This window comes from Aythya ferina (assembly GCF_964211825.1).
Source record: "Aythya ferina genome assembly, chromosome: 10".
Classification (NCBI taxonomy): Eukaryota; Metazoa; Chordata; class Aves; order Anseriformes; family Anatidae; genus Aythya; species Aythya ferina.
Window position 1 is genome coordinate 14,408,861 of NC_140306.1, and position 16,785 is coordinate 14,425,645.

Genomic DNA, 16,785 nt, shown 5'->3' on the forward strand with positions numbered 1-16,785 from the left:
AAACAAACAAAAAACAGTTTGTTTAGATTTTTGTAGTGCAACAAAGCAAACCATGAATGAATTCAACACAGTGTCATGAACAGGTAAAAAGCACAGACCAGTTTACAGCAAAAATGCTATTGCTCAAAAGGTATACAATTTGTCCTTAGGGCTGGGACAATTTGGTCCTTTTCTAATTCCCTTGTGCCTTATTCCAAACTGTACTACTGGAAAGTCAGTAAGATTTATCCACCTGTTCCCAGGTATTTCTAGTCTTCTCTTTTTACATCTGAATCTATGGAACAGTGTCTGTAGATAGGGTGTTGTGCTGAAGAAGCAACAACACAGCAACAATGAAGACATCTTTGTGTGGATGCTCATCTACATGCAGGTATCTGGGAGCCAACAGTGCTAGCTCTGGAAAGCAACTTAATTGTACTGGGCCTGAATTTTGTGATGATGGGATGCTGCAGTTAGGAAACTGAAAACAGTAATCACAACATTTTCTATCTGTACAGTTTTTAATCTAATTATAACAGTGTCTTAATCTATAACAATGTTTTTGTAAAATCATTGGGGAATAAATCCAACTACAAGACTTAAAAAAAAACATTAGGCAAATTTAACAGGAAGTGTACATACCTTCAGCTGTTATCACGGGTGAACAGGAAGTAAAAGGAAGAAAAAGAGAAATTTACAGTTTAAGTTGTGTGACTAAACAAGAAGGATTCTGACTCTGTTAAAATATATTCTAAACAAACAAAAAATTAAACTGTTGTTGAATTGTCAAATTCTACCATGTATCTGCAGGTTTTTAAAATTCCATTTCTTCCCAATGATACAATTCAATATATACAGAGCAAACAGAAACACAGTGAAAGCAAAAAGCTGTTATGTGGGCAGCAAATCCATAATTAACTATGCATATAACAAGAATACTATTAGTAATTGCTTTATCATCATGTCATTTACATATCACAAAGTGGTCCGTATTGGTTTTTACTCTTTTGCAATTTTTCAAGGCATTTGCTTCATTCTACAAATATTGACTGGCTGATTCAGTAATCCTATATGTGATTCTAGACTCCAGTATATGTGAAAGTTATTTTTTTCCTTACACAGTGGGAGTGATTTGAGTATATTCTTCCATTATCACCGTGTATACTTTCAACATACATAGAGGATTTTCTTGACAAGAGATTCAGATAAAGGCCTGAACTGAAGGTCACTGTAAGTACGTGCCATTTCTGTCAGATGTTTGCGTGAGTTTTCCATCTCATAGTGTTCACTTGTAAACTACAAAGTCATTATGCTGTATAATGACTTGAATGTTAAGTTAAATTTGTGTTTAATGTCAAATTAAACAAGTGTTTTTGTATCAGTATCCCATTAGGATAATTACAAAAAATAATGCAAAAAAAAATATCAGCACCATGCCTGTAGAATTATTGCATTTTGTATGGTACCTAGCAATTAACTGGCTTATATTCCACTTGAAAGAAACCCCCACGAACCTTCAGTAAGCATTTCTGTTAAGTTAAAAAGCCTTAAAATAAGTCTTGGTTAACACGCCAAATTCAGGAGATAAGCAAGTTTTTCATTTAGAATCCAGCACAGAGCCTAGACAGAGCCTGGGTGGAACTAGGGCAAAACTAGGGGCAGGAGGCAAGGGTTTCAGGAAAAAATAATACATGGTAATAGATGACATTGGAAAACCTCACAGGAGGTTTGACAAACCTGTTGAATTAGGGAGATAAAGATGCCTCAAACAACAAATATACATTATAGTAGAATGTCTTTGGGGGTGCACTGAGAAGATAGGTAGTATTTGTCTTACTTTGTTCTCACTAAAGAGGAATAGAGTTATTCTTTTTCACACAGGTGAAACAGACATGCTGAATTGTATGAAAGTATAATGATTTACTGAGCAAGGAGTTAATCATTGGCCAAAGTATCAAAGGAGATGAGAATAAATTGTATGCTTTCAATAACTGTTTTTCTTTCTGCAATATATATGTTTTACAGGTATTATTGTCATGATTTTACAACCTAAAATACTCTGCACAAGGAAGGTCTCATGGCAATAGACCCTTTTCATGTAGAAAGATGTTACTACAATTACTTCTAAGCTGAAGTATGTAAAAACATAAAGGCAAAAGTGATGTGACCAAAACTGAATATAGCTGAATTATTAGATTAGAAATGCTTCTTTTTTAATGTAATATTTATACATTTATTTTTAAATACATCGATTTTGAATTTATAATATTTTACCTGTATGAACTAGTAGTGAAGGACGGTTTGATGGAAATGAGCTTTAAAATGAAAAGTAATTTTGCATAAGCCATACATACACAAGGCTTTGAAAATAGATTTTTCAGATGCATGTTTAAAATTGTGCCCCACACAAAGCCTTTCTTTTGGGAAACATCAAAGGAATATTTGGCTTCCTTGATAAAGCAAAACTGTGAAAATGTCTATACCTTCAGTCATTTTATCAGCAATCCCAGCTTGATTGTCATAGTCTTCTGGCTTTGTTACCACCATGGATGTCAGTGGTGTTACAAACTTGTACTTTAGTGAGAGATCCAGGACTTCAGCTGTAAGATTCTCCTTTTCTTCTCCTGTAGCTGCAGTGCTGAATACAGGGAGAGACTCCTGGCATCAATGATTGCTAAATTACTGGCTGAACTCTAATTTACATACTTTTCTTTAAAGCAAAATCATTTCTCTGCAGCTAATTTATCAGGAAGGTGTATTTGTTACAATCTAAAAGTATTTCTGATTCCCTTGTCTCTCCAGTGGAGAAGGGCAAAATTGCTTTATATTTGCAGTAATTTAAAATAATTTAACTTGCTACTTGAAATAGGAATATTGAGGTTGGGGAGGAGAAGAGGAAATAGCTGTGAATTGCAGCTTTACATCCTAGAAGTTGCACCAGTCACATGGCTTAATAGTTTCATTGAAAATGCAGTTCTAGGTTTAATTACCGTTTTTCCAGGAGTTGTTCAATCGTGAGATAAGCCCAGAGCCTTTCAATGTAATCACCAAATATGTATTCCTGCTCTTGGAAAGCTTTAGCTGTTTGCTCTGCATCTTGTTGTGTAGTAAATGACAGGACATCATTAGCCTATTGGAAATAAGGAAACTTAGCAGCAGCGTAAGTAGCCAGAGACATCCAGAACTTTTCAAAATCAAGACCTTCACACCTGATTCATATTAGAAGTAGACCTCTATATTTAGAGGAAGGCATACCAAATATTCAGCTGTCTTGGCCATCAGTTTTCCTCACCCAATGAAGACTATTGCCTGTGAACACTAAATATCCTACCACCAGGTAGGATTCTTAGGCAAGTAACCTGCACTTGCAAAATTAATGCCTTTCGTGCATTTACTTGTTACATATGTAGTAATACATCTTTCCACTGAGATAAAGACATACCTGTAAATATTTCAAGTTTTGCCAGCTCTGAACACTTGGATATTTTGCATAGCATTTATTTAACCTTACTCAGTTAAATAAATACATACTTACACCTTCACCTTTCACATCTACAGTCAAACTGTTTTGGTTGATGTCTGCAAAGCGTCCAGCCACCACAATCTCAGACCCATCATAGAAATGCTTAAAACTGTTTTTAGTTAAGCCTGATATTTCATTTTCTGGGTAGTGTAACTCCACATCCATGAGCATGGGATTGGACACCTCATCATAAAAACCCTGCAGGATAAAAAGAGAAAAACATTTAACTATTTTTTTTTTTATTTATTTCAGTGGTAGATCTGTACCCAGACATGTCCTACTATTTCAGTAGTAAAAACTTAGAATGTATTTTTGAAGAAATATGTAAATATTCTGTTAAATCTCAGAGCACAAGGCCTAAACATCTGCAAAAAAGGCAAATGAAAAAGAATATATTGACCCTTCAAGCCTCACTAAGACAGAGGAAAAATATTCAAGAACAACATGCTGTGGATGATGAGTTCAATCAGTGTTAATCAAGAGGAATCCCAAGCTCCTCCCATTAGATAAAAGTGTTTCTAGACCTATTACCTGCAGATACTGAAATCATAACATAAGCCAAAGGAGTCTAGGTATTAGATTTTGACTGAGCTTGTAATGAAAACCAGTATACAAATTCTTTGGTCAATCCTTCCAATGGATTGTATTGCAATCTTTTCAATGGGTGGTATTGCTTTAAAATGCTTCAGAAGTATGGTAAGGTACACCTGCTTGCACTTGCTGGACTCTTAAACTTAAACTCTGTCATTCTCCTCTTCTCTTATGACATTAACCACATGATCTATGAGGTATGGGAGATAGATATAGTGATTGCAGCAATTTTGCTTATATGATTTGGCACACAACAACGTGTCTTTCAGAACCATGTCTTTTTCCATCCTGTGCCAAGCTTTGAACACTCTTTCATAGCCTAGGGTCTCATCTCCCTTTTACAGTCCTTCCACTTTCTCCTTTTATAAAGGAAATTAAATGCAACCAATATTCTGATTACAGCATATTCTTCATTGTGTCAGTACTAGAGTACACTTTGGGCTTTTTGTTTACTTCAAAATAAGAAATATCTGTATATTTACCTGAATTAATACACCTCTCATCTAATTTAAGTTGGAATTACTGTACCTGAAGTTGTAAAGCTGAATCAGAGTCAGGATAAATTCGACGGGCCAATCCTTTATTTTCTAGTGCCATCTTCTCTAAGAAACCATAGTCAACACCATAGCCAAAACCAAGATTGTACAAAGGGTATTTTCCTTCAATGGCTTTTTTCACATGTGTCCGAATATCCTCAGTATTTGATATGCCTGCATTAAACCATAAGAAGAGTTAAGTTTCTTCATAGATAGATAAAATGAAATGTAATTAGTGGTGTTTGGATTTCTTAAGAGGCACTATCAAAGAGCTGATTAGTGGCATGAAGATGGTGTAGCAGCAATTAAGTAATGAAAAAACACACCGCATCAAAAGTCAAAGATGATAGAAAATTTAATTGAGTGGGTTTTTTTAGTTAATTCAGTCTGTTAACAACACAAACTTACCTACATTTGGTTGGCCATCTGTTAACATGATAATTATAGAAGCACTTCTCTTGGGCACAAACTTTTCTTCATGAGCAGCATTCAGTATCTCAATTCCTTTCATCATACCACCATATAAATTTGTCACTGCAAGGTAGACAGAGAAATTTGGCTTCAACAGAGGCAGTCAAAATAAAGGACCATTTTTCACAGGAATCTGACAAGATGTCACTACATTATAAAGAGGAAAGGTGTAGGTTTGCTAGCAGGAGGATGTTTAGATGCAAAAATAACTGAGCTTTGGAAACATAAGGAAAAACAGATATGCACTGAGCCAATTTTAAGCTCAGGAGTGTCCCATTAGTAATAATTTTTAAAGAAAGCTGTAGTATTGTGTTCACAGACTGAATTGATAAATTAACTTACTCAATAACCTATTAGCAGCTCCGGTAAAGTACTTACTGCCTTCAGTGTCAATGCCCCGAACGAACTTCCTTGCTTCATCCAAATTTTCAGGAGTGGCCTTGATTAATTTTTCTTTCCAAGTGTGTACATCACTACCAAACAGTATGAAATTGAAGAAATCATCATCTCTAACGTCATCTAAGATTTTTAGAAGTGCTTCTCTTGTCTATAAGAAGAAGAGATTTTAACATATAGTTCAACTGTAAAGAAATTGGTGCTTGTAGGTGTTACATGCCTTATCTCTCAAGTACTTTTTTCTTTTGTTCCTTTTACACAGAATGTTTTGCACATGTTCTGAGCTTGTTCTATCCTGTCTAGTCCTGTGTCTGTTTCAGAGTAACTCTAGAGAAATCAGACAGTTGCAATTACACCTTGTAAATCTGTGTAGCTGAGAAGAAAATCAGGTCCTGTGTCAGATTGTTGAATGACACAAATTGGCATGGCAAATTTAAGGTGTTGGGAAATGGGCAGTTACAGGTTCATGGAGAAGTCCACATGTGAGAAGTGTAGATATTTTGATTCAGTGCCAAAAACTTAAAGTTCTGAGCATTAGATTAGAGTGAGGAGTCTTAGCTATGAAAAGAGCTGCTGCTTCCTGGAGGAGACAGAATGAGCAACACAGATAATGCACATAATACCATAGAAGCATTTTATTTTTGGAACTGTACAGCACATATGAGATACCTCTCTGAAAATGTAGATATCTGAAAATTTTGAAATAATGAAATTTCTAAGTAATATATAGACTTAATGTATAGAATTTTGTTCTACAGTAAGACATGATCTAGTTTTTACAGTACAGAGACTTAGCAAGGCCGCAGCATAAAAGCACTGAGTGTAGCTTCTTCACCCTAAGTCACCATGTCCCTTCCACCACAACAGAGACTCTTCCATCGGGACTCGATAGTAATGTAGTAACTTACCTGTTCTATTTCTCTTCCAGACATTGAGCCACTAATATCTATTACAAAAATAATATTCTTGGGCAACTGTGGAAGATTTGTTGGTGCAAAGAAGTGTACGAAGTAACCATTGACAATCTAAAAAAAATAAAAAATAAAATAAAATGTTAACAAACCAATAGCTTTTTTTATATTACAAAGATAAAATGGATAAAGAAGAAATTATTTTGATTTAATCTGTAGCTCTTGAGTGGACTAACAGGCTTTAATAGCCCTGACCAGTCTCACCTATGTCTGTCCATGGACCCCACTGATCTGTATCCCATTCTAACTGACTTCCCACCTTCACCTCGGACTGCCTCATCACCACAGATATCCCTGATGACCTGGACTCTTGTCTGAATTTAAATTCCTTTTCTGGGTCTGCCTTGCTCAGGTTCTGTGGGGACTGGGCTTTTGGGTGCTGAAGCTGTGTTGTCACAATCAGCTCTCTGCCCCTTAGGGAACAACTGGGTTTCACTGCTCCTTGACATTTACCATGCAAGCTAAGACCATTCAACAGTGCAAAACTGTCAGCTGTCAAATTTACCTGCAAATTATCTGGAGTTGTTCTCTTCACATCATATTTTACAGTAAAATCTCCATCCAGGACAGACTGTGAGCAATTTGCACAGGTTCGCTGCTGATCAAGAGTTGGCTTGAAAGAAATATGCCCCTGAAAAGAAAAACCTTCAGGAGATCTGAATCTTAGCTGAAAACTTTTACAAAACACAAAGAAGTTTGTGATTTCTTAAGACTGGTATATTTATATTCACAGACGTGAGAATAATCTGTTTTATCTATTGAGGTATTAGTTTTTATTTATATTTATTGATGGGTAACTGATATCTCAGGGCTGCTACCTAGAGCTCTCCATATGTTTTCTTCTTCACGTTCCTTGGTTTAGCCCTCCACGCTGAATGATAGCTTTGATAAGGCTGTTGGGCAATCTATGACTTAGGACTTCTTCTGCCACCCCCATACATGAGAAATCTACTTGCTACTGACTTAGTTCTTCCATAGGAAATAGTGAAGCCGGTATCCAGGTTTACAACTGTTGCTGTGGGACAAGGTCTAATGCTCTGGGTATAGTTCCATGTTAATAGCTGGAACTAAGTGGCTTCTGAACTGCATGGAGATGGCCTTCAGCCTGCTAGCTTGGAATTCACAGTTAATTTGCACAGACAAGCCTTTACTTTATTTTTTATCCACTCACTTGCATTGCTAGCCATTACAGCACTTTTGCACTTATAGTATTATTTCAGAGTTATAACCATAATAAATAAATTATGGAAGGCATTAGGCATTGTACCTTTTTATCTGAAAAAGTTTTTTTGATGACATTTTGCAGATCATTGGTGATGAATGTTCCTTCCGCTTCCAGCTCAGTGATGCCTTGTGGCTCAAAGATACTTACATCAATCTGAAATATTAATTGAAAATTATTTTTATTGACTTTCCCACGATATATCAATTTAGTCATTTACAGGAAGGTCAGAAGGCAACTATGGGTATGAAAGAGAGATTTTCTTAAAAGAAAAATAAATGTACTTTTGTAATTTACAACAGAAGTCCAAAACCACACTTGTGTGGATACACTATCAGCCAAACATACCTTTTTCTACATAGATTAAAAACAAAATTAGAAAGAAAATAAGCATTTATGCTTTTATGAAAATGTAACTCATTTGAAAATTAGTTAGTGGAATTCTGTCAAATGTCAAATAAATACCTAAGTCCTTCTAAAATATAACCTTGTCATTAACTGTAACCATGCCTACCTTTGATATACATTTCAGTGTACCTTTTATCATATTGTGTTTAAAATAATGCTTTATGAATTTCCAGGTGCTGAGTTTTGTAATGATTTTTTACACAGATTTTTCTGGGCAAATAAAAGAGAAGGAATTTGCCTTAGGAATGTATTTTAGCAAGGTAGATAGAAGTGATCAGACAGTTTGGGCATGCAAAAGCAACGGTCTTCAAGAATACAATATATGTATCACTGCAATTTAGCATGATGTCATTTCATGGTGGTGTGAGAAAAGCATAGTTTATGCAATGAAGGTATTTTTAAGAGCTATCTTGCCCCAAGGCAATTAAAATGCCTTGGGCTTTTCAGTTTTCTGTATATCATAAATTTTGAAGGCTTAGTAGTTGAGCTAACTTGACAGGCTTACAAATAAAAACCTGCAGTAAAGCATGTTGGCAGGGACTCCCCAAATGGTTCACTGGAAGTATTATCATGGGCCTTTAGTTCATCTGTGGGCCAGTGGGAATGACCATGGTACTCCACTTTCAACAGAATCTCAACATCTTTTAAGTTACAGTATCCAGTTTGACACAGTTTGACATCTACCTCAAAATCTTTGACAAGCTGCTTCGGTTTTACTTTGATGAACATCTCATATTTTCCAAACTGTCGCTTCAGCAGTTCCTCATATGTGAGTTCAAAAGTGACTTTACTGGCTGCTGCAATGTTGACTGAAACAGTGAACTTTTCTGTTTTTCTTCCTGAAGCCCTGTATTTAAGTGGGTAAGAAGAATATTATCCTTTTTCACAGTATTTACTGCTTGGGTTTGGGTGGTGCAGGAGTAAAACAAAGATGGGAATTTTGATGTATTGCTAAAATCATAGTCAAACAGTGTAGAATTTATTTAAGTTTGCCAATTAGCTTAATCCCAGGAACAGATCATATGCAGTTAGCACAAGCTGCAGAAACAGTTTATCCTTAACTGCAGATACAGCCTGTTCAGTCAGAAGTTGTATTTCTTTCTTTATAATTAATATTACAATAACTCTAAATTACTTGTTCTTTTCCTTTGGTCCTGTAAAAAGCAAACGTCAGAAATATGCCAGAACAAGGTATTACAAATCTCACAATTTGCTACAGGATAATGGTGTGGCAGCCACACCAGACATCATTCTTACTTGACAAGACCAGCAGTCTGTCCCTTTGAAACAGCTTTCTCATACTCCTGTTTGGCAGCTTCTTTTTCTTTTATATATCCAGGGTAAGTGACACCATCAATTGTCCTGCAGAAAAATTGCCTGGTTTAGCTGAATGGTTTGCACTGATACATGAAAAGTTATTACAGGCAATTCTCTGTTTATTGATTGGTTTGCTAACAAGTATTTTCAGGAACATGGTATTGCCAAGATTTGAGCATTTTCAATGAAACACAAACTAGCCTTCTCAGTGACTTCAGCTTGAATGAAGAGCTCTGTGCTCAGTACCTCAGAGAAACTAAAGCAATATTTTCCTTGAAAATAATTAGATCAAAACTGGACTAATAGCAACACTGCTTATACCTTCTGTATTCCTACACTTTAGCAAGCTTGGTCATCTCATCTCATCTAACAGAAAGCTGTCTACAGCTGAACATTTCATCCTTAGACTCCATACACCATTAAGCAAGGATTTTTCACAGGGGATTAATCTCATCCTAAAATAAAAGGTCTAGCATGACTTAGAGTGATTGTCCCCTAAAAGCAACTGTTTCTTTTCACTGAAAATAAAACAGGCATAGTGTCATTAGCAGAGATGGATGTGTTTAAACTGAATTAAACTTAAAAATGCTGCTAAAATTGCATAGTATTGCAACTAAGATAAAAATGTAAGGGAATGATTTCATCTATTTCCTGTTTTTAATTCAAATTTGATTTCAAAATGAAGAGAGAAGTTAAAATTTAATGCCATCAGGGAAATTCAGTAATAGAGCTTTTCTTGTTTGATAAGATCAGAGTAAAGTAAATAGTATTTCTGAAAACGTGAATGGATCTCCAGATAAGATCTTCCATTCCCTAAGGTCCATGATGATGAATAAATACAATCAAAACTGAGTCATCTTTTTAATAGATGTACCAGTGTTTGCCTTTCCCTAGGTATCTTACATGTTAAGTTAATAGTATCAGAAAATTGCCCTGGAGACATTTAGAAATCAATCAAATAGCAAATTAAAAATGAATGCTTTTGGTTATTTTTTTTTCCAGTTGCATTTGTACAGATTTTGAGTTTACTCTAGTGGTATTTTAAAAACTACACACATGCTGAAGTTGGTAATGAAGGCTGTTTTAGGGAGTTCAACATCAAAGAAGACTTCTTTGTGCACATTTCCACGATTGACAGCTCGACTGGTGATGACATTGCGGGCAAATCGGGAAGTTACTTTACTGTCAATTTTCATGCTATAGATTTCTATCCCATTGACAACCTGTGGATTGAAAAATGAAAAAAAGAGCTAGCTGTTATACTGCTGTCTGTGTTAATCAGCCATAATAACATTTTTTAGAAAGAAATCATTACAGGAGAGGCTATCATTCCAAAGTGAAACAGGAAAAACCTAATGATAAAAAACAGGACACAGCTGTGTTTCCTTGGGTCTGTCACACCACCATGGTGGTGGTGTTCCAGGAGTCATAACAATAGCCCCTTTAACAAAACATTGCCACCACAGCAAAGATGCTACCAGTGTAAGAATTGTTTGTTGTTATTGGTGGTGGTGTGTTTTGTTTTGTTTTTTTTTTTTCCCTCTACTGAGACTGTGATTTTTGTTTGTGGTTAGTCAGAGACAGCACAACCAATGGACCGCTGCCTCACTGCCTTCCTGACTGTTATAATCAATTGAGTGGCTGACTCCCAGAGCAGGGGCAAAGAGTCATCTCATATAAAAATAGACCTAACCAGTTCCAGATGAGCTTCAAATTCCATTTTGTTAGCCTCAATTTTCTCACAACTGGGGCTTATTTGCCTTTAAGCAAGAAAATGAGTAGGGCAAGACTGAATTTCTTTAAATGCTCAAGTGTAAGGTTGCTGGAGACTATATGAAAACACAGGCAGCAGCAGATGTGCTTCCTTAGGCAAGGAGGCAATAACAAGGTCTGCTTCCTGCAACAAAAGCAGCAGTGGCAAGAAGCTTGTGATTGTTATGCTAGGCCTGATCTCTGGCTAGTTGATTAAAAGGTCTTCCCAAAATCAAAGCATTTAGCATTGCTGAAGTGGCATTCAGATGCCAAGTGGAATCAGCCTCAGAAATCTGGTCTCTTGTCCTCCTTACAAATAACAACATAAAATCAAAATGTTTGTTAGAGACACGGAGGTGACTTCAAACAACGTTGCTATCTATTAAAATATAACAAGCGGTAACAAATAATTTTATAATTCTTTTTCCATCTACAGGAGTTTCCATCAGAGCTTGGAAAAGAACAGCCTCATTAGTCCTGCTGCCTAAAACAAGCAACTCAGGGCTCCTCCCCATGTCGCACACACTCAGAAATATGTTTGCTCAGACTGGGCTCACAGAAACATGCTGTGAACACCGTAAGAATATTCGTGTCACCATGCATCTTTCACCATAGACTGAACAGAACCAAGCCATCATAAAAGACAAGACTACTCACCAAGTCATTTTCAGCATTTCGCTTCTGTAACGAGAAAAAATGGGAAAAAAAATCATGACTAAGGTATGACAGCTGCATTTAGACATCTTGTTTGTGGGAATTCCTGTTGTCAGGACCTGTGGTACACATTCTGTCTTTTTAAACTAATTCTCCTTTGGGAGAAAAAAAGGCTTGTATCATAGCATAAAAAATGGTTTGCACATTTTTTCCAGTCACACACACATCCTACTTATCAGGCAGACCCGTCCTTACACTCTTTCAGACTGCTTCACCCCACCAGCCTCTGATGCTAACACAAATACGTAAGATGACAATTCAGCAGGCTCACAGAGAGGTTGCTATGAAAGGCTGCAGGGAGGAAAAAAAAAAAATAAAGGTAGTTTTTTTGATTTCCATGTGTTTGCTCTCAGAATGAGTGCAAATATCAGAAGCCCTACAAAAATATCACGTACTCTCATGATCTGAAAGAAAGACCAGGTTTCAAAAATTCTTGCAGGATCATGTGAAAATAGCAGCTTGCACAACACAATTCCTGTAAGTGTGGTTGTAATGCCTTATCTCTTTTGGCTCCAAGAGGGTCACATTTTGTGCAAGTTTTTTTTTTTTTTTTTTTTTCCATGTTTACATGCTCTACCAAATAGAGAGTTAAAGATGGAGAGATAACAAGTCAGATGTATATCTTGGGTACATATCTGGTTACCCTGCTTTTGTTACTTTTCACGTTTAGGAGTTCTGCAGGTTGGAAATGGAGACACAAAGGATTTTGTTGTTGCTGTTTGTTGTTTTTTGTTTTGTTTATTTATTTATTTATTTATTTATTTATTTATTTTTTTTTTTTTTTTCCCAAGGCATTATATTAAATCAGTGGTATTACAGAGATTTGGGGAAGGCTTCTCAAATACTGGAAGAGTCTGGCCAGTTCATAATTCAAACTGTTATTGCCACATAGGTGATTTCTGTGTGTATGTCTCTCCTGCTTCACAAACTTATTGGGCTTTTTTAATGTCTGTGTTGTACACTCACCATTTCAAATGCTCCCTTTCCAAAACTGAAATTATCTTTTCAGTATCTGTACTGTCATTATAGCTAATCATCTCCCCCTGCAATCTGAGGTATGGATACTTGGAAATGAAAAGCTCAAGTATCTGAAATGTCAATTAGTTTTGCACAACCTTTTTGTTAAAGTGGAATTATCAAGGAGTTTCAGACTTAAAAAAAAAAAAAAAAAAAAAGGAAGGTGTTCTTTTGTTGCAAATTCTGTAATTCTATTACTTCCTAAACTAAAAAATACTTTAACTGCATTTAATTTTTCCAGAACTGCTGCTGTGCATGTTCTTTAACAAAGTTATGGATTCTATACTAGTTTTGAAACAGTTCTGGTCTGATTCTCTAAATACTTTTGGAGCTACTCTGCCATTCTCATTGAAAAAGAAAATACAGAAAAATATTGTAGTGAAAGCTATTAGTGGCTTATACTTGGGCTGATCTTGGACAGAGATATTCAAACCCAAGTGGGCATCATCCTACCTACTGCCGCTGACCCTGATTTGATTACAAGGCTGCATTAGATGATTCTGCAATTCTGTGTTGTTTTGTTTTTTTTTCATTCTTAATGATTCACTCGGTTGTAGATAGAGACCTCACTAACATCAAGGTCGTTTTAATATCCTCTGACGTGTAATTACAGTTACTTGATAAAATGTTTCTATTTCCCCATATTTGCCAGTTGCAACAACTATTGGAATGTTTTTATTTCATTTATATAACAGTGATAAGTTCAGTTTTTGTTTAATACTGTTTTGCTGTGGCAACAGCAAAGAATATAGGTGTTAATTATCTATGGAAATTGGAGAGGAAAAGTAGAAGAAAATAGGAATTCGAACACCCAAGAATACAGGGAGGGAAAAGAGGGCTCCTATTACAGTACTTGCGGAAAGAAGCCCTGATTTTACAGCCTTGGGAAACTAAAACACAGCATTCCTAAGAGACTGAGCAAAGAATCTACAGTTAATTTGAAATGACCTCCAGCAACACACAAGACTGAATGAAGTATTTATGTAAATCCCTATGCATTGCATAGGAAAAATAAGGTGTGAAAATGATTTTGAAATCACCAGCAACATTAAAGAGTCCATCATTCCAAGTGATGCTGATTGGAAATCACATAGAAGAGAGAATAACGCAACTAAGCTATGAAAACAGAACTTGCTCATGACCTTTCTAGGAGTCTCAGTGCTGCCAGGATGAGACGGTTATGGAAGGAAAGCTGTGTCACCTAGAAATACATATTCAAAGCATGGGTGCATGCTTTGAATATGTACCCATGCTTTGAATATGTAATTATAGGGGTAGTTTATTTCTAGAAAGAAAAAAATCCTACCCTTAATAGCTTTGTGTATAGGAACAAGATGTACAAGTGTACTTAGGGGTCTTCGATTTGGATTTTTTTCAGTTTTCAGCTGATTGGCTTTGCCAATTTTATTTATCTGACTATGGCTTTAAAAGCAGCTTTGAAAGCCTAAAGATCATCAGCCATGTACCAGAGAGACTCCTAGTCATGCTTTGTCACTCATGACTAGCATACTACCTGCTCAAAGGAGCTAAGACAGGGTTTGGGACAGACACCTTCACAATATACAGCAATCTCCCATTTCAACAAAATTATATTTGCATAAAGGATAGAATTGAACTGGGAAAATCAACCATTTTTTTTTTTTCTGTAGTGTTCTGCATGTACAGATGTAACATAGCACAGGGCTTTGGCCATCTTCTGTTTAGGAAATCTTTAGCATTGCAAGACATACAGAGAACAACAGGTAGTATAGTAATCAGGAGGAACAAGCTACCCTGTATCTGGGCTACATGTGAGATAAATAATAAGAATTCTTGGCATTTGTAATTTTCAACTATAAATCTCAAGATGACTTCAAAAAGATAGACATATTATTATCCTGGTTTTCAAAGAAAAAGTTTTGGCAAAGACCACAACCGCATCAACAGAAACTGACCGTAAATTGCTTTGTCCTGTTCTGCCCACTAACCAACAATGTTCCCTGAGGAGATCTGCCCTCTGTAACTTACACATGCTTTAATTACTGAGACAGAGGAAATAATTTCCTGAGATGAGGAGTAGTGGCCTGCAACTTAACTGAAAAAAATTAGGCAGAACATCAGGAAGCACTGCCTTACTCAGCAATCTGTCAAAAAAAAAAGAATCTCGGACACAGATATATTCCATGTTATGCTCACATAAATTTTACACAAAATCATACTATGTCACTTGGACCATGGAGATGTTTATCTGGATGTCCTGTTACACCTCTGTTACATTTCTTTTTGAAGGCATCTTTTCACTGCTATTTTGCATTTCTATACAGGTACTATATAGTAGGTTCAGTTACAGCACTAATTGCACACATCTAAATAGAAAAGCTCTAAAACATTTTACCATTACATGGTGATGACAAGGAAAACAGAGGAAAGTGATGTTTTAAAAAAGACAGGAGAGCTTCTTCAGAGCTAATTCAAAACTGGGGCTGATTAGAGGCAAACCATTCTGAGTCCCAAGTCTGATCTTGTGTTCACTGGTAACAGAGAACACAAAGCTCCTGGTGGCACCACTGTATGAGCTCTCTGGAAAATGTTCATAAATGGCAGGAAATTAATCTCCAAAGAATGGGAGTCGCACACATGGTTGATTACTTACCTTAATGTTTCTGACATGTGTTACCAAAAGGTCTGACGATGCAAAGGCAGGAATCGATAATAAAATACAAAGCAATAGACGGCTTTCCATTTTGGAAAAAAGTAAGATTCTAGTCTGAACGATACACTTAAATAAATAATGCTTTGTTTACAGAGTGTTAATAGATAACCCTGTGTGAAAATTGGGATTAAACATTAGGCATACTGGAAAAATCAAACACTGAATTTTGATTTGCATGTACTGCTACAAAACACTTGTGGGATGGCCAGTGTGAGAGTATGACTCTTCTGTGTAATATCATCGGCAAACAGAAATTCAATAGCCATTTCTTTACAGGTGACTGATGTGAGAAGCAAAGTTGTGTTTTTGCAATAGAAGGTGTTTTTGCAGTGGAAAATTACACTAACCTTGCATATTCAAACATGATTATGTGGCATAGCAGTGGGGGGAGTATGTTAAGCAGATAAGGGGAAGGTCCCACTGTCCCAAAATAAGGAGGATAGCTAAGAAAAACAAGATGAGGAGTATAAAATCAGTAAAAAGAAAAATCATGGTCCCTCTAGTCACAAGAATGAAAAAAAAAAAAAAAAAGGAAAAAAAGGAAGAGGAGGAATTAACGGTTTGTCAAATAATATTGTACATATATGGTACAGAAGTGCATCAAGTAGGTTGGGAACCTGTCATACTCAGCCAGTGAGGAAACAGGGGAGAAAACAAGTGTCAGGTAAGAGGGAATATAAGGTTACGATGAACTTTTACTGTGCACTTCTGCTTGCAGGACACCTGCCATTGCAATTGTGAATAAAATAGCCAGGCTCTGCAAAGCACTGGGGAGAAGGGAGGCTACCACAGACACCTCAGACACACGACAGACACAGCACACAGTACAGGCACGGGGATAACTGCTGATAACCCGGACTGGGAATTCTGTAGTACTTGTACTGTAGTACCTATAGAACTCAGCCAGTGAGGAAACGGGAGAAATTAGGTGTTGGTAATAGGGAATATAACGTTACGATAAACTTCTACTGTGCGCTCCTGCTTGCAGGATGCCCGCCATTGCAATTGCGAATAAAATAGCTTCACAGAAGATCCTGTCCAAAGAAAATCATTAAGATTTTTCTCACAACTGCTTTTTATCTTTCTGCTCTAGACTCACCCCTTTTCTGGACTAAAACTGTGTACCTTCCTAAAGGCTGTCACTGCCTCAAATTTATCACAGCTGTAACAGGGTGCGCTGTCTCTTGAACCCATTT

The 16,785-nt window shown here is 36.4% G+C and overlaps 2 protein-coding genes across 3 annotated transcripts in view; one reads left to right on the forward strand and one right to left on the reverse strand.

Annotated features, from left to right (window-relative positions):
* LOC311442035 (inter-alpha-trypsin inhibitor heavy chain H4-like) overlaps positions 1 to 2,435 on the forward strand; it is a 30,921-nt gene extending 28,486 nt beyond the window's left edge. For both annotated transcript variants that reach the window (XM_084530787.1, XM_084530785.1), the window contains one exon: positions 1,102 to 2,435. The gene's annotated coding sequence lies outside the window, so the exon portion shown is untranslated. The remainder of the gene's footprint in view (positions 1 to 1,101) is intronic.
* Positions 587 to 15,659, reverse strand: LOC311442036 (inter-alpha-trypsin inhibitor heavy chain H3-like). The gene is made up of 15 exons (XM_084530788.1): positions 15,530 to 15,659; positions 11,824 to 11,847; positions 10,471 to 10,637; positions 9,355 to 9,459; positions 8,782 to 8,944; positions 7,735 to 7,845; positions 6,973 to 7,098; positions 6,405 to 6,521; positions 5,479 to 5,647; positions 5,038 to 5,163; positions 4,622 to 4,803; positions 3,515 to 3,700; positions 2,970 to 3,109; positions 2,463 to 2,617; positions 587 to 627 (listed from the first exon to the last, which is right to left on the reverse strand). Exons 1-15 carry the CDS (start codon positions 15,617 to 15,619, stop codon positions 602 to 604), a joined length of 1,887 nt encoding a protein of 628 aa, XP_084386914.1. The 5' UTR covers positions 15,620 to 15,659; the 3' UTR covers positions 587 to 601.
* Between the last annotated feature and the right edge of the window lie 1,126 nt (positions 15,660 to 16,785).